Below are 19,000 nucleotides of genomic sequence, written 5' to 3'. Positions count from 1 at the left end.
GACAGAAGTTGACAGGGGACTCACCAGGCCAATGGAACTATATTCCTTTCTGGAGGCTCTAGGGAAGCATCTGTTCCCTTGCTCATTCGGGTTATTTGCAAAATCCAGATTCTTATGGCTGCAGGACTGTTTCTTTTGCTGATTGTCAGCTAAGGGTTGTTCCCAAGTTCTACAGTGCACGCTCATTCCTTTGCTCTTGGTCCCCTTCCACCACCTTCAAAGCCACCAATGGTGGGGTGAGTCCCTGTCTTGCTTTTAATCTCTCCTGCCTCTTCTTCCATTGCATCAATCTGACTGACTGTTCTGCCTTCCCCATCCATTTTTAAAGGCTCATGTGATTACTTTGGGTCTGTCAGCATAATCCAGGATAATCTACTATAAAGTCTGTAAACTTAATTCCATCTGCAAAATATCTTTTGCCACATAATGTAACATATACAAGTGAAACACTAGGGAATGAAGATCATGGAGCCAAAATCCTGCCTACCACACTGGCTTCTTAGAAACATTTCATATTTCCTTCTTTATGTGCTCATTATTCTTGGCTTAAGAGATCTGGTTTTGATGGTTGGTTCTTCTGTCATCGTTGCTGGTTTGGGTAGTTGATTCTTCTTAGTTGCCATCGCTGGCAAATGGGAAGGCACCAGGAGGAAACCAGAGCCTGGTTCTCACTCTCCTTCTCAATATGGATGAACTGATCTCACTTAATTCCATATTTTTAAATAACATCTCCATGCTGATGACTCCCAAATTTGCATCCCATCCCTAAGCTCTAGACACTTGTTCAGCTGCCTACTTGATATCCCCATTTGGATGTCTGATAAGCATCTCAAACTTAGCATGACCAAAACAGAACTCTTGATTCATTCCCTCCAAACTACCCACCACAGTCCTCCATCTTAATATCCATCCAGTTGATCAGATATCCTAGATTCTCCTCCTTTCTCTCTGCTATCCTGAACTTCTGCTGGGCAATCCATTAGCACGTCCTGTTGGCTCTGCCTCTAAAATATATCCAAAAGCCAACTACATCTTATTTACATTATTGCCACCATCCTAGGTTTAGTCGCTATCATTTCTCACCTGGGCTATGATGATACTTCCATAGCAGTCTCCTTGCTCCCACTTTTGCTTTTTCCCCCCTCACAGTTGAGTCTCCAACAGCAACTGAAGTGATTTATTAAAAAGTAAAACATAATATTGCTCCTTTGTTTAAAATCGTTCAATGGATTTTCATCAAGATTAGTATAAATCCAACTACTTAGAATGACCCATGGGCCTTACACAATCTGGCCCCTGTCTACCTCAGTGACCGCTCCCTGTTGTTTACTACCTCCATCCGCTCTGGTCTTTCTCTTATTTTTTCACACGCATACTCATTTCCTTCCTCACACATGCTCTTTTCTCTGCCCAAAATATCCTTCCCCAGTTCTTGAAAGGCTGAGTTCCTCTTATCTTGGCTCAAATTCCACCTTCTAAGAGAAGCCTTTCCTAACCAGCTTATTAGTGTAGCCCCTCACACATTCAGCACCTCTGGTCACTCTCTTATCTCACTCTCCTGTTCTCTTTTCTTCATGGCACTCACCAATATCTGAAATTATCTCATTTGTTTCATACTAATTGTTTGTTACCCTCCACCACAATATAAGTGCCACAGGGTCAGGAACCTTTTCTATTTTGTTCACCACTGTAGCGTTAGCCTCTAGAATAGTTCTTGATATATAGTTAGTGCTAAATAAATATTTGTTTGCATGCATTCATATATTAAACGTTCCAACTTTCTGACAATTCATCAAGAATTTGTTTGGAGGTTGTTTATATCAAAACTAAAGAAACCAACCCTTGTATCTTAAATTGGGTTTCCTGGGAAGCAGACTCTGACATTGAGATTAACATACAGGAAGTTTATGAGGGAGTGCTCCAGGGATCAATGCCAGTGGAAGGGAAGGGAAAAAGCAGAATCAGGCAGAGAGAAAAGGCTGGCTTGATAGTCCCCCGAAAGACCTAAGTCAATCCCAATAGGAACTCCAAACCTAGCATAGCCCTTTCAATTTGGCCCAGATTGTGAAGGGTGGGACCAGAATTTATATTCCCATGATGATCAGTCATCAGGCACAGGCTACCCTGGGGAGGAGGTGTGTCATTGGAATCATCCACAAATACCAGCGCTGCAGTAGGTCTCAGTACTTCAATTAATATTCATCATCTCCCTCCTCTACTAGCCATCTGTTTTACCCTCACATTCAGGGAGCACCTTTGCTGCTCCTGGTCACTTACCTTGTAGAATGACCCAGACCCTCAACTCTTAAGGGTCTAAGTCTCTGGTCTCTACACTCTTCTCAGACTATAGCTGCAACATATGTCTATTTACTATCAAAATTGCACAAGAGAGTACTAAGAGATGCTCAAATGGATCACCTGAGGAAAGCATATTATTTTTCCCCCATTATATAATCACAACCTTACCTCCTCCTTGTAACCAGGGCCAATTACTTCTGCCAGGATAGTGATTCCTTTTCTTACCCTCGTCATATGGCACGTGGAGCTTAAAGAGCCCCATTGGCAGCCCTGGTGGAAATATTCCCTTTTAGAAAGGAGGACGACTCAACTATTGAGAACCCAGAGTTTCTGGAATGGGAAGCACAAATTCCCAAAATGGATAGTTAGAAGTGAAGGAAAGTGAAAGTATTCCTGCTCCCACCTCGTGACCCCCAGATGTATGTATTCTACCTACTGGGAAAACAGCACCATATAAAGGCCGTTTACTTAGAAAGTGCACTGTATTATGGAGGATGGCATGTCATCTTCATAAGGCACTGTCTCTGAGCTAGTTCTCCCGTCAGGCTCGTTCTTCTGCATTATATAATATGAACAGTGGATCCCATGGTCATGTGCCTGTTCCAGCACTTCCTTTAACGTTAGTCCCTTTGTCTGATACAATTGTATGTGGAATTTCATACTGGAAGATTAAACATTCTCTATGCTTGTGGATAATGGTACTGGCTGAGGCCCTGCAGGCAGAAAAGGCAAATCCAAGGAATATGTGTCCATTTTTGTCATAATAAATGGCTACCCCTTCCAGGGTAGATGGTATCCGATGTAGTTAACTTCTCACTAAGTGGTTGCTTGATGTCTCAGCGCTTGTGTCATGTGGGGCACTCGGCATTGATTTCTGTTGCTAGCAGGTTGAACATTCAGTGATGGCAGTAGCTAGATCAGCCTTGTTAAGTAGGATCCATACTTTTGCATCAATATATAGCCTCAATCCCAGCTACCAAGGGAACTCCATTCATGTGGCTGTCATGCAAGCACCGGAGTGGGTGATGACAGAGGCTGGCTTGTTTTAACTGAACACTATGTGGTTTTTTTAGTGCTCTTCTATGATGGATGCTCTCTGATGGTCATTAATATGTGAAATAAAGACCTTCATACTCTATGCCAACTTCTATATGTTCATCCACAAGATTTTAGCCTAATCTTTATTGTCCCCTAATCTTCTAAGCTTTCTGTTTCCAGGCCCCTGACCAGATGGCCAAGCTATTCAGCACTGCGCCTGAGCATGAGGCCCTGTGTATTCTAATTTCAGGCCACTTCTTTTTCTACACACAGTGACTGACCAGGTGGAAGGAGTTCCCTTTACCGCTATCTTTCAAGGCCATGCTGAGCGGGCCAGCAGTGCAGCCGTCATCCATTTCTAGCTCACACCAATAAACCATGTTGAGCCATTTGCGAATCAAGCTCAGGCTCCTTCCTCTTACATAGTAAGAAATGTGAGCTGAGCAGTGACATACTAGTAAATATTTAACAACCAGTTTTCTGAAAAGGAGGAAAATATCTAATTTGTAGCATTAGCTAATTTTCATGGTGGAAATGCTTCCATTATGGTCAGTTTCAAACTACCAATGTGATGTCAACATCCTGAAGATTTAGCAGTGAGTTCTCATGAGCTGGTGCAGACTGGCTCGAGCATATCACTAGAGCTGAGGGAGAGGTGCTGTGTAACAGTTGTGGATGATACGAGCTACCTGCATGCTATCTGCTCTTGCAGTTTGCTTGTGCCTCTGGTCTTATTGATGTGCAATCCTAGGTGCACCTCTTCCATCTGAACCTCCCCCCACGTTATGGCTTGGAGAGGGTGATAGAACATAGTTCATGAACGGTAGTTCTGGTGTCATGGTCACTTGATGTTCCCTGGTGGGCATTTGTCTCTATCAGGGCCTGGTAGTACTCCAAGAGCTGTTTTTTGAAAGGTGGTTAACTCTCTGTTGCAGTTGGTATGGCTTTGAACCCTATGGATCTAGGCACTGATTCTCCTATTGGGGCTTGCATAAAACCCACTTGTCATCTTTTTCTACCACTGATAGCCCTAATACTATAGGGTCTGCTGGACTGTGTGCAAGAAGCCAGCTGCTTGCCTGGCATCCTAGACCTGTTGCAGAGTCTTTTCCTGCTATGGATCCCACTGAAAAGCTGTAGTAGTACTTCTGGGAATACAGGGGAGGGCAAAAGCAGGTTTACAGTTGTTCGTATGGAAAATAATACAATAATTAATAAGTAATTATACAAAAATAAACAGTGTTTCACGTACTCCCAACAGTAAACCTACTTTTGTCCACCCCTGTATATTGCTTCCAGAACCCGATGAGGCCTATGTGACAGGAATTGTGCTGCATTGCTTATGATGGAAGCCACGGATGCAGTAATTTCTCCTTTACTTTGGAGGGGCTGTGCCAGCATACCCAAGATCACTGGACTCCAACCTCCTAGCGACTTCTTGTTCATTTGGTTCATCTAGCATGATGTCATCATTTTACTGGACCAGTGTCATATTCTGTGGGATGTCCAGCTGTTCCATGTCTCTTCAGACTATGTAGTGACAGAAGACACCAGAGTTAAAACATAGCTGTGGGGCAAGGATATAAATGGATATTGTCGCACAATCCAAAGGAGAGTGAATTGTTTCAAATTCTCTTTTCAATAGGGATAGAAAAAGAGTCGATTTGCCAGATCATTGGCCATGTACGTGTACTTGAGTCCGTGCTGTATGTACATATCACATTTTCTTTATTTATCTGTCAATGGATACTTAGGTTGTTTCTACCTTTTAGCTATTGTGAATAGTGCTGTTATGAACATGGGCATACAAATGTCTGTTCAAGTCAATTTTCAATTCTTCTGGGTGTGTCCTCAAAAGTGGAATTGCTGAATCATACGGTAATTCTATATTTGATTTTTTGAGGAGTTATCATGTTGCTTTTCATTGTGACTACACCATTTTATATTCCCAACAGCAATGCACTTAGGTTCCAATTTCTCCACACCCTTGCCAACACTTACAGGCTTTTTGTTTTTTATAATAGTCATTCTAATGGGTGTCAAAATGGTTTCTCACTGTGATTTTGATTTGTATTTCCCTAACGACTTGTGATATTGACTGTCATTTCATGTATGTATTGACCATCTGTATATTCAAATCCTTTACCAATTTTTAAGTGAATTGTTTGTGTTTTTTCTTTGTTTGTTTCCTTAGGCTGATTTTATAACTGTTTTCTTTTCATTGCATGTGTTCTTTATTTCTTTTTTCATTTATTTGTTCTGCCTTCCCTGGTTTTAATTGAGCTTTTTATATGTTTCCATCCTATCTCTTCTCTTGGTGTATCAATTATACTTAAAAAATTTACTGATTGCTTTACATTTTAATTTATCTAAGTCCATATTAAATGACGCTATACAGCTTTATGCATTGTCCATGTAACTTAGTATATCCCAATTCCTCTCTCTCTCATTTATCCCTTAAGACTTTGCTGTCATTTATTTCCCTTATCCATTTGCTGTAATCACCCAATACCTTGTTCTATTATTACTTGAGCTATAAACTGTTATCTGCTAGATCAATTAAGAATAAGAAAAAGAAAAGATTTTATTTTATTCCTTCTCCAGTGCTCTTCGTTTCTACTTGTAGGTCTGAGTTTCTGACTTATTTCATTCCCTTTTTCCTAAAGAACCTCTTTTAATATCTTTTGCGAGGCATTCTTCATTTCCGTTGTAGTGTTTTAAAATTCTAACACTTGCTTTTGATTCTTTTTTAAAGTTTCTATCTCTCTACTTATATTACCCATCTTCCCTTATACCTTATCTACTTTTTCTACTGGAGCCCTTAGCATATTAATAGTCATTATTTCGAATTCTCTGTTTGATTCCAGTTCCAAGTTTATTAGAATTTGGATTGGAATTAGAAATCCGACCCTAACTCCAAAATCTGTGTCTGACTGAGTCAGGTTCTATCACTTGCATTGTCCTTCAGACTATGTTTTCTCTTGTCTTTTAGACTGCTTTGTAATTTTTTGTTGAAAGCCTGCAAGATGTATTGGGTAACAGAAACTGAAGTCAACAGTAGGCTTTATGTTAATGAGATTTTCTGCTAATCAGGCTATTAGTTGGGCTGCGTTTAATGTTCACTGTAACTGTAGGTGCTAGAGTTTTCCCCTGGTGTCTTTGTTTAGTTCCCCTGTTGATGCTGGGTTTCCCTAGGAATTCTCCCTCAGAGTTGCATCTGACAGCTCTTTCAGCCGTCATCCACTGTTACTATACTGGAACCCTATCGGTTTGGTGGTAAAGAGTGGGGAGGGAAAGTGTTATGGTGTTGCAGACAACTTGCTCCTAGGAACATGACTTCTCCTTTAATCAATTTATTCCAGGTCCAAAAAACTGGTTGTAGAACTAAAACTAAAATGGAGTTGTGTTGGGGACAAACTGGAGTTGGCCCATGCAGGTGTATTAAAGAAAAATGAAACTCAGCCTTACCTACCATAATTTGCAGATATTTACAGCTCTCCACAGAAGTCAGCAGAGGACTCCAGCCAATTTCCAAATGTCAAGTCTGTTCATGCCATCTCCGGTCTTTCTTGCTCCTCTGACTCAGCTACTCTGACCCAAATAAGGAAGGAAGCCAGTAGGGAACCAATCAACTAAAAAGGCAAGTAACTTTTGCATTTGTCCCATAAAAAATCCTTTACTAGTCTTTGAGCAACTCATAACTCATTGCTCCAGTAGCCTTGAGTTTCCCAGCTTGCAGGTCAAAATCCTTGCAATGAACGCATCTTTCTGTTTTGTTTTACTTAGTGTGTGGAATTTGGTTTTTGTCATGGTTCAAGTGCAGAAACTGGGCACGTTTTCATTGAGGCAACTGCTCTCAATCTTTTGATCATTGATTCTTAACTTACTTTGGTTGTTCAGACTAAGAACTTGCTATGATGGTTGACCATCCATTTTGCCCTAGAGGTTACATTCTAGTTACCTCTGTGAGACAGGGCCCCTTGACTACACTGCTACCTTGTAGTATCCACCTGGCTGCTGATGTTTAAACGCCATCATATGACCTCTATGTTACAGACCCCTATCATCTCTACCGCTCTCAAGGAGCCTGGTTCTGAAATGTCATCTTCTATCTTCAGCACTGGACTACAGGGAGAGCCACCACTGAATTTCTGAGTCATGTTGATACCTCCCTCACCAAAAGATTCCTTACTGATTTGGAAAGTGGTACACCCTCTGACCTTTCCTGTGGAATCTATTCATCTGCCCGGTTTTCCACCATTATGTAAGTATTTTCACTCTAGCACATTTACTTCTTTGAGCTTTATAATCCCCTCTTACACTGTCAATCACAGCAGTTCTGGCATTTTTACTTAACTTGGTGTACTGCGGGCCATTGCTTTTGCCATGCTTCTAGATGACATCTTAAGTGTGTTCACACCATCGCCTGGGTTTCTTTTATATGTGAAATCCTGTATCTTGTGATAGTACTCCCAAATTGATAGATTCTCCATTATTTAACTTTATGTTCCAACTCCACCCTCCCTTCTTTATCCAGAACCTTCAGAATTCAGTCCCATGCAGACTTTCCTGGCACCTACTGGAACCTCTTGGCAGAGTTCTACAGCTTCTTTGTTGTCATCTTTCAATATTATCAATTCCAGAAGTCCCTGGAATAACCTATGTTGTGACTTAAACCTAATTATTGCCTAGTGGCCAGCAGGGGAAGTGGGGGTGAATCCTGAGAAAGGTGCATTTTTAAAAATTTATCTTTATTATGGAAAGTATTACAGATGTCTCCTTTGCCCCCCTACTGACCCCCTCTGCCCCACTCCCGTCCTAGGTCTTCCCTGCACTAATGTCTGTCCATGGACTATGTGTATATGCATATAAATTCATTGGTTAATTTCTTCTCATTGCCCCCTTCCCTCTGAAATACATCAGTCTGTGGCATGCTTCAATGTCTCTGGATCTTTTTTGTTCATCAGTTTATTTTGGTCATTAGATTCCATACATAGGTTCGATCATGTGATACTTGTTTTTCTCTGACTGGCTTATTTCACTTAGCATAATACTCTCCAGGTACCTCCATGGTGTTGCAAAGGGTAAGAGATCCTTATTTTTTACAGTTGCATAGTATTCCATTGTGTAAATGTACCAGAGTTTTTTAACCCATTCATCTACTGATAGGCACTTGTGCTGTTTCCAGATCTTAGCTATTGTAAATTGCACTGCTATGAACATCGGGGTGCATAAGTTCTTTCTGATTGGTGTTTCTGGCTTCTTAGGATATATTCCTAGAAGTGGGATCACTGGGTCAAATGGCAGTTCCATTTTTAATTCTTTGAGGAAACTCCACACTGTTTTCCATAGTGGCTGCACCAGTCTGCATTCCCACCAGCAGTGCACTAGCGGGCCCTTTTCCTCCACATCTTCACCATCACTTGTTTGTAACTTATTGATGGGAGCCATTCTGGCAGGTGTGAGGTGGTATCTCATTGTCGGTTTAATTTGCATCCATTTGTATGTCCTCTTTGGAGAATCGTCTATTCAGATCCGCTGCCCATTTTTTAATTGGGTTGTTTGTCTTCCTTTTGTTGAGTTGTATGAGTACTTTATATATTTTGGAAATTAACCCCTTATCAGATATATCATTGGCAAGAAAGGTTCATTTTATTCCGCAGAGAGGAGTTCTTTGATTATCTCACAAGGAAAGAGGGCTAGCTTTTAATAGGGAGGAGTGGGGCATGTTGGGAGGCTCACCAGGTGGATTTAAGATTTTTCAGGTCTATCAACCATTCCATGAGTCAGAGGCCCATCTTTCCCAACCAGGGTCCTAACCTTGACATATCATGCCTGCCTATGTGGAAATTTTAATCTTAATTGGAAATTTCCACTTGGCCTTCTGCTACTGTTATATTTAAATCGGGGGAATGGCCATGAGTTTTCTTTGTCTTCCCACTGCAGGAGATGAGAACCTGTTTATATGCTCCCCTGGAGGTCTTCTGGCTTTCACACTTAGCTTTGAATTGCTGATTAATCACTCTAAGACTTTCATTATCTGTCTCCAAAATATCAAGTCCCCTTAGCAATAATCAAATTCCAATATTCCTATAGTTATTATTTCCTCCATACTTTGACGACAGTGCATGTTCTTTCCCAGTATACCATCGGTGAAAGTTTTGACAATCGCCCTGCTTTCTTGTGGCAACTATTTTCAACCAGCAGTGGGTAGCCCACTCCAGAATCCAATCATAGTGTCTGCTTTCTTGGACCATTCCTGGCACCAAAGCTTTTAGGTCGGATTCCATGGAAAGTAGAATCTGAAGCAAAGGTTAGTGCACAGGAAGTTTATTCAGGAGTACTTAGGATCAACACCAGCGGAAAGGAAGACCTGAAAGTAGGATCAGACAGAGGAAAAAACTGGGCTGTGATGCTGTAGAGGGGGGCTGGTGGACGGCTCTTCTCTATTCTTGGGACCATTCTATCTGAAAATCTAGGGTGGATTACCTAGACCCAGAACTCTGCCCTTCCTCAGAGGGAGTGTGAACATTCTGGAAGATTCTGGCCCTTTGTTCCCCTTGTAGATTCCAGAAAGGACCACTGTTACAGCTTTCTTTGAATATGAACTGGGCCCAAGGAGAAAATCTTCAGTTCCTCCTTTACCAAGTCTTTTTGTCACTTATGAGAGGCTGATACCTCCAAGGGTAGAGAACTTCTACAGGTAGAATTCTAACCTTTTTCCTCATTATTTCACCAAAATTTTAGAGTGCTTTATAGTTGCTTTCAAACTGGGAACCTGGAATAGAGTGAAATATGGATTTTAATTCTGACTTTGGCACTAACTGGCTGTATAAACTTGGCCATGACCTGGGGATCAGGTTTACTCATTTTTTTTTTTTTTTAAATATATCTTTATTGATTTCAGAGAGAGGAAAGGAGAGGGAGAGAGAGATAGAAACGTCAATAATGAGAGAGTCATTGATCGGCGGCCTCCTGCACGCCCCTGACTGGGGATGGATCCTGCAACCCGGGCACGTGCCCTGCCCGGGAATTGAACCCTGATCGCCTGAATCCTAGGTCAATGCTCAAGCGCTGAGCCACGCCCGGCCGGGCAGGTTTACTCATTTTAAAATGACGTAAAAAGAGAAAATCAGCTGGAAACTCTTCTCTAGGTTTACAACTCAGTGATTATGTATCATGACCTCTGAAAAAAGTCAATATACTGTTAACGTACATTTAGGGTAGAAAGTTGTACTGTATATTTTAAAAGTGAAGCTATTCCCTTTTCTTTGTGCTGATCTGGAATATAGATTTGGTACAAAGATTAAAAAACAACAACACTCTTTATCAGCTACAATACTAAGCTTGTATTTAACCTTAGCAATTGCAGTTCTAAGGATTGGATAAGAGCTTGACTATGGTCTTCCCAGGCATCCGAACATCCATTTCCCATAGTAGGTAGACCGCCCAGCCTGGGTTGGTGCACGGATCTTTCTCTTGTGCATTTTTCCCTGAGGATGAATGCAACTGAGCAAGCAGATAGGGTCTGGGCAGGGGAGTAACAAGTCATCTTAACCCCCCAATTTGCTATGGCTTTAGGGACAGCCCTAATGGCTCTGTGACTTCTCAACCCCCCTCGGCCTTAGAGTCCACATCTATAAAATAACACTTATCTTGCAGGGTTACTGTAAGAAAGAGGCTAGAGGTAGAGTTAACACCACGGAAGTGTATAAAAAAGCATGGGGGGGGGCTAATTACGTCCTTATTGCCAATTTTCTCCATTCCATATTAATTCATTTTAAAAACATCAATACATTGGTTGCATGTTGTCCTTGGGTGAAAAGGAAAAAAGAAGAGAAAGTGGATTAGAGCAGGTTTTGACATTTTTCTCATCCGCTTTTCCCAGGGCAGCTGAGCGCCGGCCCGTGAGATAGCTGGGCTGCCATCGGGCTCTGCGCAGCGGTGTGATCTCGGCCGGCTTCTCACCCTCTGAGTCTCAGACCCTCCTAATGCCAGGGACACACAGAGGCTCAGGAGTTCCTGACTCGGGCTGATCATTTTCCTCTCCGTTTCCCGAACCAGGGCGCCGTGAAGGCCGCCGGGGACCGCCCGGCCCGGGAGCCGCGCAGGGGCCCTAAGACGCCGGGAGCAGGAGGCCAGCGGGGAGCAGGGAGGGCGGGCCTGGACTTCCCGCCTCCGGTGCGTGCGCGCTCACCACGCACGCAAGCACGCACGGCACGCACGCACCGCTGCGGAAGCGCGCACGCAGGCCCAGCCCTCGTCGCCGCCGCCATTTTAGCTGCTGGTTCCGGCCGCACGGTGTAGGCTGTTGTAGCGGGAGGGGTGGGGGTCCTCCGGAGTGAAGTCGCTGCCGTCGACTGCGCCGCCCAGGCCGCCAGCTCCTCGTTTTTACTTCCTTCGTAATCGCCCGCTTGAAGATGTCCAAGCGGCACCGGTTGGACCTGGGGGAGGATTACCCCTCCGGCAAGAAGCGTGCGGGGACCGATGGGTAAGCCAGGCCGGGGGCGCGAGGCAGCGGCTCGGGCTTTGTTGGAGTCCCGGCGGGGAGCGGGCCAGGGCCGGCCTGGCGGAGCGGGGCCCGGAGCCCGACTCTTTGTCGCCCTTTGGGCTCGGTTTACTAGCGGCGGGTCGGGGAGAACGGCGCCTCTCCGGGTGTTCGGCCCGGCAAGGGCGCGGGGAGATGTGGTGCGCGGCGGCCGCCGGGCCCAGTCGGGAGGGTGGAGAGGCCTGTCGTGGCCACGAGGGAGCCTCTGCCCGCCTCTCCCCGGACGGAGCTAAGCAGGAGTCATTTCTAGGGGAGCGGGCGGGAGGAGGCCGCGGACCTCGTGGCCGGGGATCCCGGGTGAGGCCTGGGGCCCGGGGAGGGGACGGAGGAGGGTGCGGCGGGAGTATTGTCTCCCAAGGGCAGCAGGTACTTCTCGGGCAGAGGGCCGGGGAGAGGGCCTTGGGGGCGGGTGGGTGCCCATCCCGGAGAAAAGAGGAGGGCGGGAAGGGAGCGAAGCGCGTGGATTCCTGGCGGCCGGTATGGGGGTGGCGGGAGTTGAGTGAGGCGTGCGGACGGGGAGTTCCCGGGGGAAGGGAGAGGAGAGGGCCTGCGGGAGAAAGGAAAACGTGGAGTACACCTGATGGCAGCAGGCTGGTGGTTTGGGGCCCCCCGCGTTTATGCTTTGGCGGGAGAGCGCGAGCTGATTCCATTCAAACACTACAAAGTAGACGCTGGGCAAACTTCCGCTCCCTGCCCACTCTCCCGCCATCTCCTTTATTTCCTGCTTTGGCTCGAGCAGTGGGTAGGCGCTCCTGGGGTAGGAATTAGAAGGCATTGTTTTTGCCAGCAAGTTCTTGATTTCTACCCCACCCGCCGTCATTCATACATAGCTTCTGAAACAAGAAGAGCCTTTTCAAAAAAATGTTTTTAATATTTATGGCAAAAGAATCGCCCGCGGGGAGGCTGAGAGTCGAAATTCCACACGGAGACTCGTGGTGTTTCAGATTCCTTTCCCTTAGCGTTTCTTTTTAAAGGTACAGATGAATTTAACAGTGGCGTCAAAAGCGTTTCTTGTCCAGTGTGAGTTTTCATTCCTGAAGTAAAGATACTTGGATAATTCAGGCAAAGACACAAAAGCCTGAGTATCCAAATACTTTGAATAGTTTTATTATTTTATTGTGTGTGTCCATGTTTCAGAATTACTGTGTCAGGTTATCTGTATAACTTTTGTGAATTTTTGTTCACCCAAAAGCCCCTCATTTGCATTGATTTCCAGGTAACTGTGTCTGGAGTATAATCCAGAGTAGGTTAGAGTGTACCCTTGATACCTTCCCTTGTATTGAATATGGGAAGTAGAAGTGTGTAACATTTTAATCTTGTAAATTTTTTAGTTTGCAATGTTAGACTTTAGTTTTCTCTCTTTAGTCTGTGCGCCTCCCGCCCCCCAACAAAACTTTGGAGTATTAGAGGTGCTTGTCACAGACTGTTTAGAGCTGGAGGCGACTTTAAAAGAGTGAAATCAGCTCCACTTAAGGGATGAGAAAGGGAGACCCAGAGTTGTTAAGGTGGCTTGTGCAACCTAACACAGTTCACAGCTGGATTTAGTCCTTGACTTTCCATTTTTACTCTTAGCCTCTTGCTTTTCCTATTACAGCACACATACTGTGACTAGTTAAGAGTCATTAAAGCCTATTTTAGTGACATTCGTGATGTGTCAGTAAAGTGGGGAACACTTGGTTCTTGGTTCCTGTGAACCAAAATAAATTATTATCTGGCTCAGATGCAATTGTTGTCTCTCACAGTTCAGACTGAAACAAAATACACTGGGAGGGAATGAATTTACTTATTCATATTTGTGTGTCTGAGTATCATTTAAATGATTTTCTTGGGATTAGTGGTCCTATTATACGTACATGGATTGGTCCCTTTCTCTTGCAAAACAGATATCCTTTGTAAAACTGGACTTTCTAGGTCTATATGATTGGTTCTCTTGGTTATTATATGACATCTACCTGTAATAAAGCCCAAGTTCTGAGATATTTTGGAGGGACATTTGTGTAGTCATTTCTATGTCACCTGAATATTATTTCGCAAAACTAATTTTCTTGAGCAGTGAGCTTACCACATTTAGTAGTGCTCGTTTTTCCCCCTTGCATATTTTATAACTTTAAAAAGTTACTTTTGTTGACTGTTGTGCAGATTACTTTTTTAAAACTTGGTAGTTAGCAGGTGGTTTTATCTGAGAGGGTAGGCTTGTCAGTTTTTGAACTTAACTGCCAAACGTGGCTGTACCATTTCCCCAGTACTGAGGGAGATTTCACTCACATTCAAGCTTCCAAACTGTATACAGGGTGGGCAAAAGTAGGTTTACAGCTGTGAGTACACAAAACATAGTTTATTCTTGTATTATTTTCCATATGAACAACTGTAAACCTGCTTTTTCTCCATCCTGTGTGGGTTTACTTATTCCTGGTATATCTTAATTTTGGAGAAGTTAAAAGTTTCTGTTACAAACTGACCTCATTTTTCCTCCCATCATTCCACAAATTTACCGAAAAGACAACCTACTGTTGAAGTGTGGGAAAAACTGTTAGTTTTCTATATTCTTCCTGATGAGAGCTTTTTCTGTTAATTGTGGAAATGTGGAACAAATATGCTAATAATAAAACACCTGTAGAGTACATAATACTGTGCTCTGAAAACTATTCTAGGTGCTTTATATGTATAAGCACATTTTCTCTACAGTCCTCTGAAATACGTGAAGTTAAGTAACTTGCCCACAGGAACACAAGAATGTCCATACACCAAGATATAAACAAAAAAAGCAAAACATTCCTGGAAATGTTATTCCTTTCTTTAATCCTTTGATGAACTTTTTTTTTAGATTTCTGAATATTTGTCCACAAATATGAACTATAATATTTATTCAGTGGAATGTTTCAATATATGTTTTCTTTGATTTTTATTTATTCACAAATATGTCAAACTACAGAATAGGTCTCCATTATCCTTTTCGTTGGCTGCATAGTATTCCACCTGTGAAGGTGTGTGATAACTTATTTGACCAATTTCCTGTTCAGTGATGCTTTGGTAGTTTCCCAGTCTTTTATTTTGTAAGTGGAAAGTATGGTGAACATTCTATGTGTACATTACTTGCACACTTACATCCTTACAAAAGAAGTTCCTGGAAGGGAGATTGCCAGATTAAAAAGCAATGCTTGTGTAAAATATTTTAATTTTGATGACTAGTTTACATTTCCATTAGCATTCTAGTTCCTGTTATTCCATGTGGAATTTTAACATGGTATTATAAATTTTTTAAAAAGTACCTTGAATGATAAGCATTATTTCATTTAATTCTTGAAATAACCCACAGGACATATGAGTAACTACGTTTTATAGATGAAGAAATAAATAATTGGTTATCTAGTTAGCCTAAGTGCTGAGCTAGGATTGAGCTGAGAGTTCAGAACCACCTGTTCAACTGTCATATTGTCTCTCTCTGCCAGTGTTGTGGCTAAGCATTATAAAGCACTGTTTTGATAGTTTTAAAGCATTATACCTCTAATACTATATCTTTCATAACAGTGGAACTCCTTTATAATAAAAGTGCCCATTTAAAAAAAGAAAACTTGCACATGAGCAAGTCTGCACTTATTTAAGCTGTGGTTTTGAGCCCTCCCAAAATGACCTTTAGTTTTTTTTGTTTTTTTCCTCTTCCGGTTGATGGTAGACAGTTTGAATCATAAGCAGCATTTTGAGGTGATTGCATTTGCCTTCTGCAGCTCAGTGCTGCTTTTACTTTTATAGCAGGACAGTTACCCTCATTTCATGGTCAGCAGTTAATCTTTGTGTCTTCAGAATGTATTTTATGCTGCATAGGCTCTTGAAAAACATCTTAGTGTAGGTATTACTGTAACAAAGCAAGGTGATAATGTAATTTACTTTGTCCATGACTCTCCGTCTGCCATATTTTATACCCTAGAAAGGTTTGGTCCATATGTTAAGTGCTGGTGCTGTGCTAGAAGTATAGAAGTTCCCCAAACTTTGCTGTTTTGTGCCCCCCCCCCCCCCAGCCTGCGGAGTACTAGAAACATGAGCTCTTTTTATTTAGATCAGATGTTCTTTAAGGTTCTTTTATGTTCTATGATTTTTAAAGATATCCAGTCTTTGAACCATTTGTGGCTACAGTGCTTCTCCCTTTGCTGGGCATGTTTCTATGTACTCTATTATAAACTGTTCCTCATTCACATTTGGAGGTAATATAAATACTTATTTAATTAATGAGCACCTTAGACCAGAGGCAGAATGAAAGAAGCAAAGAAAGGATGACTGATGGCATGTGTTTCAAAGATAGGCTAGGAAGCTCTAGTGTTGAATTGTGAGACTTCAGTTTGTGTGTTTATTAGGTTTTCCTTTTTCCCTTTGATTTCCTTTCTCTTTATGCCAGGTGGGATGAGAGACTTTCATCCTAGCTTGTATGTTCTGTGGTTTTGTAGAAGGTGAGCATTGGCATATGTATGTGACTATATGTAATAGTGATTGTATATGGGGAAGGTGTGTGTGTGTGTGTGTGTGTGTGTGTGTGTGTATAAAATAAGGCTTTTCTCTCTTACCTATTTATCATAGTAAATTCCTATGGAGTAGAATTATATATTTTGGGAAGGACAAAATCAAATGTAATTAGTTAGCTTATTTCTATAATTGGGGAACCATCCTTCTTCCTGTTGGGTTTAGCATTTTAGCTGTATTCTACCAAGGGGAGTTACTGTTACCCAGCTGATGTGCTGTTACAGAGAATGGAGGGTCTTTTGTACTCAGCTTCTGGTAATCGGGATGTGGGGAATTTGTATGTCTTGTGTGTTATGAATAAGGAGCAGTGGCATTCTAGTGGCTTGTGTCATAGCTCCATGTTTGACTATTTCAAGTCTAGGTCCAAACACCTTGTGGCAAGTTTGCTGTAGGACTTGTCTGAAGTAAACTGATTAGTGGAATGAATGAACATAGTTTATTTTAAAATTATTATTGTGTTAGGGATCTTCTGTAGTAACTGGAAGTAGATACTGGAATTGACTACTTAAAATTGGCCTAAATTTAATATAGTGCACATCTGCAGACTTTTAAGCAACGAAGCTTGTTTTTAATGGGCTATGTTTCAGTTTATGGATGACCAAAGTGTGCATAGATTTACAAAGTATTTCCAGTGTTTCACTACTGCTTTTAAGGCTATCATGCAATAATAAGTGAAACAAGAATAAAAAGTATTCTAGCTTCAGTTTTTCTTATATAGCAATGTATGCTTATTGAACAAAATTTGAAAAGTGCTGGGAAGTATAACTTAAGAAAATTCATTTACAATCCTTTAACTCATTACAGTGTGAGGTAGAATTGCCTTTGTGTCCAGAAACAGTATTCTTGCTAAATTTTGAACATAATGTTAAGTGCAATAAATACCTTTTTATATAACTTGAAGGAAACTCCAGGAAAGTTTGTGATGCCATCCTTCTCCCACCCCCCCACCCCCCGATTTGGTTCTACCTTTCCCCCACCCTGTCCTCAGTATTTAACTTCTAAGGAGGAAGGGATTTTACTTTCAGAAGACTGAGTTCTTGCATTATCTGATGGCTAAAGGTTGTGAAAAGAGACTGTCCCTTAACAGAATTTGAGACATCATTAAAAAAAGGGACATTTATACCATGGAATACTATGCAGCTGTAGGAAAAAAAAAGGATCTCTTATCTATTGGGACAGCATGGAGGGAACTGGTGAGTATTATGCTAAGTGAAATAAGCCAGTCAGAGAAAGACAAGTACAACATGATCTCACTCATAAGTGGAATGTAATAAACAAAATAAACTGATGAACAAAATAGATCCAGAGATATAGAAGCATGGAACAGACTGAGTGATCCCAGAGAGAAGGTGGGGATAGGGGAGTGGGTGGGGAGAGATTAATCAAAGAACTTATTATATGTTTATAAGCATAACCCATAGACACAGACATTGGTATGGGGAAGACCTGGGGGTGGGGTGGATGCGGGGTGGAGGGGATTAATGGGGGTAAAAAGGGCACATCTGTAATATTTTCAATAATAAAGATTAAAAATAATTTTAAAAAGCAAGAAAGAAACATAGGCATAAAGAATTAAAATGGCAATAGAAAAAAAGGGAAGGATGTTTATGGGTAAGGCATGGAGAATCCTTGTTTATAAATTCTCTTTTATTCTGGTACTTAACGTAATTCATTGAATTTTATTTCAGTTTATTCATTTGGTGGTTGGACATTTACTTTCTTTGTGACTATAACACTGCTGTGAACATTTTTCATAAAACTCAGAATCTGAATTCTGATTTTTTAAAATTAAATTTTATTTTATTTTTTTAGGAAGGATCGAGATCGTGACCGGGATCGTGAAGATCGGTCTAAAGATCGGGACCGAGAACGTGATAGAGGAGATAGAGAGCGGGAGAGAGAGAAAGAAAAGGAGAAGGAATTGCGAGCTTCCACTAATGCTATGCTTATCAGTGCTGGATTACCACCTTTAAAAGCTTCCCATTCAGCTCACTCAACCCACTCAGCACATTCAACACATTCGACACATTCTGCTCATTCAACACACACTGGACATGCAGGACACACATCACTTCCACAGTGCATTAATCCTTTTACCAACTTACCCCATACTCCTCGATACTATGATATTCTAAAGAAACGGCTTCAGCTCCCTGTTTGGGAATACAAGGATAGGTTTACAGATATTCTGGTTAGACATCAGTCCTTTGTACTGGTTGGTGAGACTGGGTCTGGTAAGACAACACAGGTGAGTTATTGTACACCATACTACATGTTTTATTAATGTTTAAGTTTACTAAGCGATGTTTATTTAATCCTCATGATCATTCTCATTGTTCGCTGCCTGGTAGGACATCTTGAAGAATAGCTGCTTTGGTGTTTCATGCTTTTTAGTGACTTTAAGAGTGGGAATCCAGTAGGGAATACCTGTTTTTTGTAGGGGAAAATAGTGCTGTTATTTTCTGATTCTATTATATTAAGGATGGCAGAGTGATGCTCTCCCTCCCACTTGAACTCTGGGGTAGTACAAAATTGAGGGTTAAGGTTTGTTTTCCAGTGCTTGGGTGAAGTGATCTGAACCTTTGGAGTTTTTGTTTTTGCTTG

At 41.9% G+C, this 19,000-nt stretch overlaps 1 protein-coding gene across 1 annotated transcript in view; it reads left to right on the top strand.

The window, feature by feature from the left end:
• The first annotated feature begins 11,604 nt into the window (after nucleotides 1-11,604).
• DHX15 (DEAH-box helicase 15) overlaps nucleotides 11,605-19,000 on the top strand; it is a 50,684-nt gene continuing 43,288 nt past the window's right edge. The window contains exons 1-2 of the mRNA XM_081135493.1: nucleotides 11,605-11,827; nucleotides 18,209-18,644. Coding sequence (XP_080991619.1) covers nucleotides 11,757-11,827; nucleotides 18,209-18,644 — 507 coding nt within the window. The 5' untranslated portion in view covers nucleotides 11,605-11,756. The remainder of the gene's footprint in view (nucleotides 11,828-18,208; nucleotides 18,645-19,000) is intronic.

The sequence above is a fragment of the Miniopterus schreibersii genome (assembly GCF_964146895.1).
Source record: "Miniopterus schreibersii genome assembly, chromosome: 1".
In the NCBI taxonomy this organism is placed as follows: domain Eukaryota; kingdom Metazoa; phylum Chordata; class Mammalia; order Chiroptera; family Miniopteridae; genus Miniopterus; species Miniopterus schreibersii.
This window is presented reverse-complemented; position numbering and strand designations above follow the sequence as displayed.